The sequence below is a fragment of the Entelurus aequoreus genome, linkage group LG07 (genome assembly GCF_033978785.1).
Source record: "Entelurus aequoreus isolate RoL-2023_Sb linkage group LG07, RoL_Eaeq_v1.1, whole genome shotgun sequence".
NCBI lineage: Eukaryota > Metazoa > Chordata > Actinopteri > Syngnathiformes > Syngnathidae > Entelurus > Entelurus aequoreus.
In genome coordinates, this window is record NC_084737.1 from 64,395,526 (window position 1) to 64,408,421 (window position 12,896).

Sequence of the window (12,896 nt, forward strand, 5' to 3'; positions counted from 1 at the left end):
GCATCTTTATGTGCTCGACGCCTCAATCATTGGTATGTTTTCATCTACAAAACCATTCTGGGTATCACTCCATCTTATCTGTCTTGTCTTTTAACAAAGAAACAAGGAAGTCACAATCTTCGTTCAACGAATGTTCTGCAATTTGTCGTCCCCAAAGTAAGAACTGAACTGGGCAAGAAAGCATTTAGGTTTTCAGCAGCGAAGGCTTGGAATAACCTACAATCGAATATTAAACTTCAAACCCTTGTTACGTTGAATGAGTTTAAAGCTTCTGTGAAAGGATTGCAGTCTACCTTGTCTGTATGCACATGTTTTATGTGAGCAAGTTTTAATGTCGTAAATGTGATGTTTTATGTATTTGTTTACTGTTTTTAATGTAACCTTGCTGCTGCCCTCTTGGCCAGGTCTCCCTTGGAAAAGAGATCTTTGATCTCAATGGGATTTTACCTGGTTAAATAAAGGCTAATAAATAATAATAATAAATAAAAAAATAAAAGAGCTTGCAGTGTGTAAAGCATAGACTTAAAGCAGTCATATGTAATAATTTCATGTCAAGTCATCATTAAATGGCCCTGATATGTCAAAAGGCATTAATATATCATGTTATTTTCGAGTACCTTTATAACTGATAACAGTAGTTCAGCCGGGATATGCTCATTTCAAAATTAGATTTACAGCCCCTAAAATGGTTTATTGTTTTCATTTCGATGCCCCGCCCTCCACTGTTTGACCAATTAGTTATTATTATTATGTGTGTGTCACATCGAAGGTTACGCACCGCCCTCTTCCTCGAGCTCCTGCCACTGGTAAAGTTACTAAACACCTAAACCTACTCAGTGGCCTAGTGGTACCTACTCAGTGGCTTAGTGGTTAGAGTGTCCGCCCTGAGATCGGTAGATTGTGAGTTCAAACCGAGTCATACCAAAGACTATAAAAATGGAACCCATTACCTCCCTGCTTGGCACTCAGCATCAAGGGTTGGAATTGGGGGTTAAATCACCAAAAATGATTCCCGGGCGCAGCTGCTGCCCACTGCTCCCAGGGGGTAAACAAAGGGATGGGTCAAATGCAGAGGACAAAATTCACCACACCTAGTGTGTGTGACATTCATTGGTACTTTAACTTTAACTTAACTTAAACATGTCAGACCTTAGAAAATCTAAAAGGCGTCGTTACGATTTTCAACTTATTCATGACAAAGCCAGGAACAAAACCAGGATTTGCATCGGAGATGCCTTTGAAAGATGGAGACGATTGAAGGCAGAGAACATTTTTTTCATCTGACGCCAAACTTGCCAATTTCCTCCTTGATAGGTAAGTCGGGCATTTACGTTTTCCTATTACTTGTAATAAATGGAAATGTACATTTTGTATGTAAACAATATTGTCCAATACAGTCTATGATCTTGTCTGACAAAGCTGGTATTTTTGTGCAACAAATGCTTAGTTTTGATGGTGCTTAGCTCCTAGTGCAGGGGTCGGCAACCTTTACCACTCAAAGAGCCATTTTGACGAGTTTCACAAATTAAAGATAATAATGGGAGCCACAAAACTCTTTTGAAATTTAAAATGAAATAACACTGCATACAAAGCTTTTTTTTAACTTTTGGGCTATGTTTAAAACCAAGGGTCTCAGACACACGCTCCGGCCCGCACCTTATTAAGACAATTTAATGTTAGTACGGCCCACGAGTTTTACTTTAACGGCGCTTGACAGCGTCATACTTGCCAACTCTCACAGTCTTTCCGGGAGACACCCGAAATGTAGGGCGTGTTGGTACTGCTTTTAGCGCCCTCTACAGTCTTTGCAAACAGCGTACCTGATCGGCCACATGTTGAATGCAGCTTCTGCTTGCACACGTAAGTGACAGCAAGGCATACTTAGTCAACAGTCACAGAGCTTACACTGACGGTGACCGTATAAAACAACTTTAACACAACTTTAACACTGTTACGTTACAAATATGCGCCACACTGTGAAACCACACCAAAAAAGAATGACAAACACATTTCTGGAGAACATCTGCACCGTAACACAACATAAACAAAACACATCGAATACCCAGAATCCCATGCAGCCCTAACTCTTCCGGTCTACATTGTACACCCCCGCTACCACCAAACCCCGCCCACCTCAACCGACGCACGAAGGGGGTGGGGAGGGGGGTTGATGTGTGGGGGGGTGGTGGTGGTAGCGGGGGTGTACAATGTAGACTGGAAGAGTTAGGGCTGCATGGGATTCTGGGTATTCGTTCTGTTGTATTTATGTTGTTTAACGGTGCGGATGTTCTCCAGAAATGTGTTTGTCATTCTTTTTTGGTGTGGGTTCACAGTGTGGCGCATATTTGTAACGTAACAGTGTTAAAGTTGTTTTATACGGTCACCGTCAGTGTAAGCTGTGTGGCTGTTGACCAAGTATGCCTTGCTGTCTCTTACGTGTGCAAGTAAAAGCTACATACACCATGTGGACGGGCTGGCACGGTGTTTATACAGGCTATAGAGGATCAGAAAAAGCAATGCTATATTGGCACGCCCTTGATTAAGTTGTTAAGGTGATAACTGGAGAATATTTAACCCGGGAGATTTCTAAAAGAGGCACTGAGATCCGTAAGTCTCCTGGGAAAATCGGGAGGGTCGGCAAGTATGCAGCTGAGCCGCATCAGAGTGGTCAAAGAGCCGCATGCGGCTCCGGAGCCGCGGGTTGCCGACCTCTGTCCTAGTGTAATGCTTAGCATATAGGCTAAAAGGGGAAATATATGCCTGTTAGCCTGTTTGTCGATGTGTATTCGAACTGACAGGGCAAAATATGTTTTCGACAAATAAAACCTACGTGGATATGGGTAGTATCAGTGCCTATTTCATTCTCAATGTGCTGATACGCTGAGGAATGAGGTTCCAACATTAGCACGGCTGTCATCATGACAATGTGAAACGTATGAAAACAGCCAAATCACATGAAAAAATTATTCCTCATTCATGTTTGCATATTTGGACTACATGTACCAAGTTATATGGCAATCTGAAACGTTTGAAACAGTAGCCTCTAGACATACCATGGTCAAATGTCTCTTTAGTTTTGGGCGTACATTAGGCTGCTAAGCATGCTCTACTTATTTTCACCAGTATAACCATTGCTAGCATTGGTTGTAGTTTGTTTTAGTTGTTGTTTTCTGATAGCACTGACAATAACCATATGATTGCCATTTGTTGTGATATTGTACGCAGGCATGACATACTTATCTAGCAACCTCAGTTAGGGAGAGAGGGAGGGGACTACAGAATTTTGACTGTGATTGCAGTACCATTTCTGGCCACATTATTACATATAGCACCTTTAACGAGTGACAAACACAACTCTTCATCAATCTTGTTCCAACTTCATGTTTCAGTAAAGCCATGGGTTGTATAAGTGAACAGGAAATAGTTTGAAACACATTTATGTCATAGTTCTTCTATCCTGACTGTGAGTGTGCACACAAACATTCTGGAACAAGCGTGACAAAGTCTCAGCGTCAAGGCTGGAAGCTAATTATTGGAGACATGATTACTCATTCCAAGATGCCCTCACCACACACACACACACACACACACACACACACACACACACACACACACACACACACACACACACACACACACACACACACACACACACACACACACACACACACACACACACACACACACACACACACACACACACACACACACACACACACACACACACACACACACACACACACACACACAACAAACAAACGCACGCACCTTATGTGGGTGTTCAAAAGAGACGTGGAAGTTGAGCTGCCGGAGGATGAGGAGCTCACACTGCACCAAACTGTCCCTCAGGTCCCAGAACTCCTTGTCACATTCTAAAGGGGCGCTGCCACTGTTGAAGTATCTGAGAGGTGGGACATCATTAATGAACTATCAAGCATTTGCAAAAATGTTATTTGTTGCGCACATGCAAGGCGTTCTTTACTGAATGTTCGTGGGACAGCAATGTTTTGTATCCCGCACCAGGGCTGCAACTTACATACATTTAAGTCAGTGGTTCTTAACGTGGGTTCGATCGAACCCTAGGGGTTCGGTGAGTCGGCCTCAGGGGTTCGGCGGAGGTCAAAACACACCCGACTCATTGTGTAAATAAAAACTTCTCCCGTATGGCAACAGCAGAAGTCATACTGATTTGCAGGTGTGTAATTTGTTGTGAGTTTATGCACTGTGTTGGTTTTGTTGTTTGAACAAGGTGATGTTCATGCATGGTTCATTTTGTGCACCAGTAAAAAAACATGGTAACACTTTAGTATGGGGAACATATTCACCATTAATTAGTTGCTTATTAACATGCAAATTAGTAACATATTGGCTCTTAACTAGTCATTATTAAGTACTTATTAATGCCTTATTCGGCATGGCCTTATTATAACCCTAACCCTCTAACCCTGGCCCTAACCCTAACCCTAACCAAATAACTCTAAATTAAGTCTTTGTTACCTAGAATATGATCTCCCCTAGTGTCCAAAAAACTCTAAATTAAGTCTTTGTTACTTAGAATATGTTAAAGTGTTACCCAAAAACATATAACTTTGTCTTGAATTTGAAAAAAAAACATTTTATTTTTCACTATAGAAAGGGTTCGGTGAATGCGCATATGAAACTGGTGGGGTTCGGTACCTCCAACAAGGTTAAGAACCACTGATTTAAGTATATTGATTAGTTTGTTCGATTAGTCGAGTAATCAGATAAAACACACTTTATTGTCTCAATGAATATTTAAGGTGAATAGTGCCAAAACGTTCATTCTTTTTTTAAATTAAATGCACATCATCAACATTAAAAGTGCTGTTTTTTTAGTTGGTTATTAGTTTCACTCAACAAAAACAGAAACCAAAGCTTTTTTCCCAAATCGATTGAATCTTTGCAGCTCTATCCCGCACACTTTCATCAACAAACTCACAAACCTTACCTGTGGCTTACATTGATGATGTCGCGGGTCCTTAAGTGTTGCTCCTCCACTTTGCCGGCCAGGTACACACAGCTCATGGCCACCAGGTAGGGTTCATATGCACATATGCTGACACGTTTGAAGAAGTTGTGGTACAACACACACGCCGTGGCCACAGGCACGGAGCGCATGCCCAGCTTCACGCCTAAAACAAGAGATGAGAAAAATCCTTAAGTTTGCACGTCTTATCTCCTGGTGATTGCTCATTAAAGATTTGTTAGTTGTCATTTATCTAACGGTTATGGTGTTAGTTTATTTCAAACAAGCATACAATTACAATATGATACTTCACATATTTCAAGTTTCTCATTACAGCATGTCCGAAAAGGAGTGGGAGGAAGCAGAGCTTATTTAATACTTTTTGTATTATAAATTAATTTGTAACACAAGAGTGAATAAATACAAAAATTGGTGAAATGATTAAATAAATTAATAAATAGGAAAATTAGTAAGTAAATAATTATTAAATACATAAACAATATATTAAATGTTCATAAATAAATAGTTAAATATTGTATGGTTAACATTATGAGATAAATGGATGGATGGAATATATTCATACTCGGGCTGTCAACAATAATCACAGTTTGTTTTATCTTTAAAAATTAGACTGGACAATGTGTTTGATTTATGCAAATGTTTGTTTAAAATACATGATGCTTTTTTTTTAAAACAGCACAACACAAAATGGACACAAACACTCTTTTACAGACACACACACACACACACCCATACACGCAGATGCAAGTCATGCTCTCTTGTTCTCCTAAATATATAATATTGAAATATATATATATATATATATACATATGTGTGTGTATATATACATATATATATATATATATATATACACATATATATACATATATATATACATATATATATACATATATATACATACATATATATATATATATATATATATATATATATATATATATATATATATATATATATATATATATATATATATATATATATATATATATATATATATATATATATATATATATATATATATATATATATATATATATATATATATACACACACATATGTACAAACCCCGTTTCCATATGAGTTGGGAAATTGTGTTAGATTTAAATATGAACGGAATACAATTAAAATTAAATTAAAATCATTTTCACAGCATATGAATATGCTACAAAGACAACATATTTGATGTTCAAACTGATAAACATTTTTTTTTGCAAATAATCATTAACTTTAGAATTTGATGCCAGCAACACGTGACAAAGAAGTTGGGAAAGGTGGCAATAAATACTGATAAAGTTGAGGAATGCTCATCAAACATTTATTTGGAACATCCTACAGGTGAACAAGCAAATTGGGAACAGGTGGGTGCCATGATTGGGTATAAAAGTAGATTCCATGAAATGCTCAGTCATTCACAAACAAGGATGGGGCGAGGGTCACCACTTTGTCAACAAATGCGTGAGCAAGTTGTAGAACAGTTTAAGAAAAACCTTTTTCAACCAGCTATTGCAAGGAATTTAGGGATTTCACCATCTACGGTCCGTAATATCATCAAAGGGTTCAGAGAATCTGGAGAAATCACTGCACGTAAGCAGCTAAGCCCGTGACCTTCGATCCCTCAGGCTGTACTGCATCAACAAGCGTCATCAGTGTGTAAACGATATAACCACATGGGCTCAGGAACACTTCAGAAACCCACTGTCAGTAACTACAGTTGGTCGCTACATCTGTAAGTGCAAGTTAAAACTCTCCTATGCAAGGCAAAAACCGTTTATCAACAACACCCAGAAACGCCGTCGGCTTCGCTGGGCCTGAGCTCATCTAAGATGGACTGATACAAAGTGGAAAAGTGTTCTGTGGTCTGACGAGTCCACATTTCAAATTGTTTTTGGAAACTGTGGACGTCGTGTCCTCCGGACCAAAGAGGAAAAGAACCATCCGTATTGTTATAGGCGCAAAGTTGAAAAGCCAGCATCTGTGATGGTATGGGGGTGTATTAGTGCCCAAGACATGGGTAACTTACACATCTGTGAAGGCGCCATTAATGCTGAAAGGTACATACAAGTTTTGGAGCAACATATGTTGCCATCCAAGCAACGTTACCATGGACGCCCCTGCTTATTTCAGCAAGACAATGCCAAGCCACGTATTGCATCAACGTGGCTTCATAGTAAAAGAGTGCGGATACTAGACTGGCCAGCCCGTAGTCCAAGCCTGTCTCCGATTGAAAATGTGTGGCGCATTATGAAGCCTAAAATACCACAACGGAGACCCCCGGACTGTTGAACAACTTAAGCTGTACATCAAGCAAGAATGGGAAAGAATTCCACCTGAGAAGCTTAAAAAATGTGTCTCCTCAGTTCCCAAACGTTTACTGAGTGTTGTTAAAAGGAAAGGCCATGTAACACAGTGGTGAACATGCCCTTTCCCAACTACTTTGGCACGTGTTGCAGCCATGAAATTGTAAGTTAATTATTATTTGCAAAAAAAAAAAAAAGTTTATGAGTTTGAACATCAAATATCTTGTCTTTGTAGTGCATTCAATTGAATATGGGTTGAAAAGGATTTGCAAATCATTGTATTCGGCTTATATTTACATCTAACACAATTTCCCAACTCATATGGAAACGGGGTTTGTATTTTATATATATATATATATATATATATATTATTTATAAATACATTATTCAAATATAATATATTATATATATACACAATATATATATATATATATATATATATATATATATATATATATATATATATATAGGCTGTTTGAATAAATAACAATTATTGCATTTTGCCGACAGTTAACTCCAAAATAATCTCAAGTAATTGCAAAAATAAGTTTTTTTTTTAATCTTGTACGTCAATAAAATGTACACCCAAAACATGGAGACAGACACAGACATGCACGCACGCACACACACGCAAGACATTTTCCAAATGGGGTCTAACCCAGTCCTTAAGTGCCCTCTTTCCACCTATATAAAAAAAAAAACATATATACCAATTTATTTAATGTTATTTTTTATTAAATCTTCCGCACTAGTTGTGTTTGGGGACATGCCGAGTGGACGGGGGCTAAATAACCAGAAACCAGTAAAAAAGGACAAACTAACTACGGAGCAGTAGTGTTTTGCTTCATTGTGGGGACAGAAAAGCAAGCCCAAACAAGCAACCACACGTTCAAACACAAGCCCAAAAACCGGATGCCACGACTATACTAAATTTTCTAAGCGACTTTAGGCAAAAAGTGACATTGTTATTCGTTAACATGGCGTTAACTTTGACAGCCCTAAATCATACATATTTCACACCTAACACCCGGTTATTGTGTTGGTCAAAACATGGCAGCACTAACAGAAAATATTAAGTAAAAATAGAAAACTAATTTAGGTTAAATATAATGTGCTTAATTGTGAGAGTATTAAGTAATGTGCACTTAATCAACAGATATATCACAGATATTGTAGTACATAAGTGTTATTGGCGTAAATTGCTGATTTTACGTGCTCTCCGACACATGGACTACCTCTGGGTATCAATATAGCGTCTTTTTATACTATAAGGTATTGCTCTTCTTTTTTCTTTATCGAAAGTTGTGTCCAGCTCAAACCTGAGAGATGAGCAGTTGAGTTACCTGTTTCCATTATGAAGCGACACACACGAAAGTGTGTTTTCGTGTCCCGGGAAATGTCAGCCCCTCCACCCCCAGCAGACGTTGTCCCGGCGGCCGGAGCCAGTGGCTCATCCCGGGTAGCAGCGCGAGAGGACGGACCCTCCATGCCTTCTGGAGCATCAGACCTGCTCTGGAAAACTAGTAGTTAGCGCTGTACATTTTTCCGATTGGATTACAAGACAGTGGGAATATAACAACTTTGTTACAACGCGTTGAATGGTTTAGCTTTGTCGAAGTAGTGAACGGAATAATTTGTGGAGACTAACGCTAAGGCGAGTTAGCTTCATGCTATAGCGTTTAGCTACAGGAAGTAAACAATATAACCTCCGGAAGTAAATACCGTGACTTCCGGACAAACACACACAAAAAAGGGGGTGGGGGGTAAAAAGTGTCTGTTGTTAAATAAACAACCGAACGTAAATGTGAATATACTTCGTCAACAGGGTGGGGGTGAAAAGTGTCTGTTGTTAAATAAACAACCGAACGTAAATGTGAATATACTTTGTCAACAGGGTGAGCCGTGAGCGCATTGTAAATAACAAAAAAAATAACTCAAATACACAGGACCTGTAAAAGAAAAGTATAGAAATAAAGAGTGCACAATTAAATTAATACAAAAACATTATCTTGAAAAAATCTAAGATTAAAATAGGACAAGTTTTAAGGGTAGTGATGTGCGATACCACTGATTTTCTTTTATATATATATCATAAAATACAGGCCTGCATTTCTCTCATATATATATACATATATACATATATATATATATATATATATATATATATATATATATATATATATATATATATATATATATATATATATCCATTTACTACCGCTTGTCCCGTTCGGGGTCGCAGGGGTGCTGCGGAGCCTATCTCAGCTGCATTCGGGCGGAAGGCGGGGTACACCCTGGACAAGTCGCCACCTCATCGCAGGGCCATATATATATATATATATATATATATATATATATATATATATATATATATATATATATATATATATATATATATATATATATATATATATATATATATATATATATATATATATATATATATATATATATATATATATATATATATATGTATATATATATATATATATATATATATATATATATATGTATATATATATATATATATAAATATATATATATATATATATATATATATATATATATATATATGTATATATATATATATATATATATATATATATATATATATATATATATATATATATATATATATATATATATATATATATATATATATATATATATATATATATATATATATATATATATATATATATATATATATAAGCGTGTGTATATACCTAATGTGTCTATATATATAATATATATATATATATATATACCTGTATATATGTGTGTGTATATACCTAATGTGTCAATATGTGTCTATGGGGCGGCGTGGCGAAGTTGGTGGAGTGGCCGTGCCAGCAATCGGAGGGTTGCTAGTTACTGGGGTTCAATCCCCACCCTCTACCATCCTAGTCACGTCCGCTGTGTCCTTGGGCAAGACACTTCACCCTTGCTCCTGATTGCTGCTGGTTAGCGCCTTGCATGGCAGCTCCCGCCATCAGTGTGTGAACGTGTGTGTGAATGGGTGAATGTGCAAATACTGTCAAAGCGTTTTGAGTACCTTGAAGGTAGAAAAGCGCTATACAAGTATAACCCATTTATCATATATATATATATATATATATATATATATATATATATATATATATATATATATATATATATACCTGTATATATGCATGTGTATATACCTAATGTGTATATATATATATATATATATATATATATATATATATATATATATATATATATATATATATATATATATATATATATGTATATATATATATATATATATATATATATATATATATATATATATATATATATATATATGTATATATATACCTGTATATATGCATGTGTATATACCTAATGTGTCTATATATATATATATATATATATATATATATATATATATATATATATATATATATATATATATATATATATACATATATATATATACATATATATATATATATATATATATATATATATATATATATATATATATATATATATATATATATATATATATATATATATATATATATATATATATATATATATATATATATATGCGTGTGTATATACCTAATATGTCTGCTAAAAGTTTAAAAGTTGTGTTTTTCAAATACTTACATAGCATAAAGAAGCCCCCCCAAAAAAGTCAGTAAATGAACGTATGTATTTGTAAATGAACGTATGTATTTGTAAACGCTCTGAAGTGGGAAAGGGGTAGGATTAAAAAAAGCTTTGCTTCTCTCTACTCCTTTTCGGACATGATGTAAAGTGAAATGATATGAAATTGTGTGATGTATTATGCTGTAAGTGTGTTGATGTTCGAAATAAACTAAAGAAAGAAAGAAAGAAGAATACAATTATGTATTCATTATTATTATATATTATTATTATTTTTTGTTATTATTTATGTATTTATGGTTATATATTCTTTATTATTATTTATAATTATATATTTATTTGAAACTCTGAAGTATATCGAGGTGGTGGCGTAAATAACAATATAGCCAAGCGAATACAAAGAAAAGACAAGAGGACAAAATCATACAAAGCACACACAAATGGTGTTTTAAACCACAACAAAAGGAAATTGGTAACATAATAAAAACATTGAAATAAATGATTTAACAAGAATTACTGGGCAGTACGGTGGCACAGGGGTCTGCCTCACAATACGAAGGTCCTGAGTTCATTCCTGGGCTCGGGATCTTTCTGTGTGGAGTTTGCATGTTCTCCCTGTGACTGCGTGGGTTCCCTCCGGGTACTCCGGCTTCCTCCCGCCTCCAAAGACATGCACCAGGGGATAGGTTGATTGGCAACACTACATTGGCCCTAGTGTGTGAATGTGAGTGTGAATGTTGTCTGTCTATCTGTGTTGGCCCTGTGATGAGATGGCGACTTGTCCAGGGTGTAACCCGCCTACCGCCCGAACGCAGCTGAGATAGGCTCCAGCGACCCCTCACAACCCCAAAAGGGACAGGCGGTAGAAAATGGATGGATGGAACAAGAGTAAAAAGTAAGTTCCATGAACATGTTAAGGTGAATATATTGACCATGTAAACAAAAGCATCCAACATTGACACATTCCTCATTCACAAGTTAGTTTGTCAACAGTGTTCCTGCTATTGATACACATTATTTCAAAGAACTAAAGTATCAAATGTATTGATATTTTGATGTGAGATTTGATATTAGAACAGAAAGATCTGGTATCCGCGGCATCGATATTTCAGGATTGATCTGCACATCACTACTTGAGGGCTTTCCTATATTTTTTGTTTTACACAAAATTCTAAAATCGTTGATCCAATGAAGGGAATATTAATGACCATTTCAAGGTGGGTGTCTTGTACAAATATGCTAAATGAAATGTCTGCTATAAGGGCCCAACCGGCCCAGGGGTCTTCAACGTTTTCCAGCCTTACAGCCCCCAAACTGATGAAAAAAGAGCAGGGACCTGGTGTTTTTTAAAGTGGAAGGTAGACTTATCTGTCTTTTTGTTGCAGAGGTTAATATTTAAAAAAACATTTTTAAAAAGTCTTATCAACCCAAAGCTTAACGACCTGTTGAGAACTCTCTCCTGTAGTAAACGGGGACGTCTCTCTCATCTTATCCCAACATAACGTTTTCTATTTCATCATTACTTACCTGTTATTGACTATGGAGATGTGTTGTACATGAATGCTACTGCTGGTTGTCTCCACAAACTGGATAGTGTGTACCACGGTGCACTGAGATTTATCACCAACTGCGCTCCCCTTACTCACCATTGCGTATTATACTCAATGGTTAACTGGACATCTTTAAGTGCTCGACGCCTCAATCATTGGTATGTTTTCATCTACAAAACCATTCTGGGTATCACTCCATCTTATCTGTCTTGTCTTTTAACAAAGAAACAAGGAAGTCAAAATCTTCGTTCAATGAATGTTCTGCAATTTGTCGTACCCAAAGTAAGAACTGAACTGGGCAAGAAAGCATTTAGGTTTTCAGCAGCGAAGGCTTGGAATAACCTACAATCGAATATTAAACTTCAAACCCTTGTTACGTTGAATGAGTTTAAAGCTTCTGTG

General features: G+C 36.3%; 1 protein-coding gene across 1 annotated transcript in view; it reads right to left on the reverse strand.

Moving 5' to 3' along the window:
* Positions 1 to 9,007, reverse strand: part of ccnq (cyclin Q) — a 15,665-nt gene extending 6,658 nt beyond the window's left edge. Inside the window, exons 1-3 of the mRNA XM_062054209.1 lie at positions 8,649 to 9,007; positions 4,970 to 5,153; positions 3,769 to 3,901 (exon numbers count right to left, since the gene is read on the reverse strand). Coding sequence (XP_061910193.1) covers positions 3,769 to 3,901; positions 4,970 to 5,153; positions 8,649 to 8,793 — 462 coding nt within the window. The 5' untranslated portion in view covers positions 8,794 to 9,007. The remainder of the gene's footprint in view (positions 1 to 3,768; positions 3,902 to 4,969; positions 5,154 to 8,648) is intronic.
* Between the last annotated feature and the right edge of the window lie 3,889 nt (positions 9,008 to 12,896).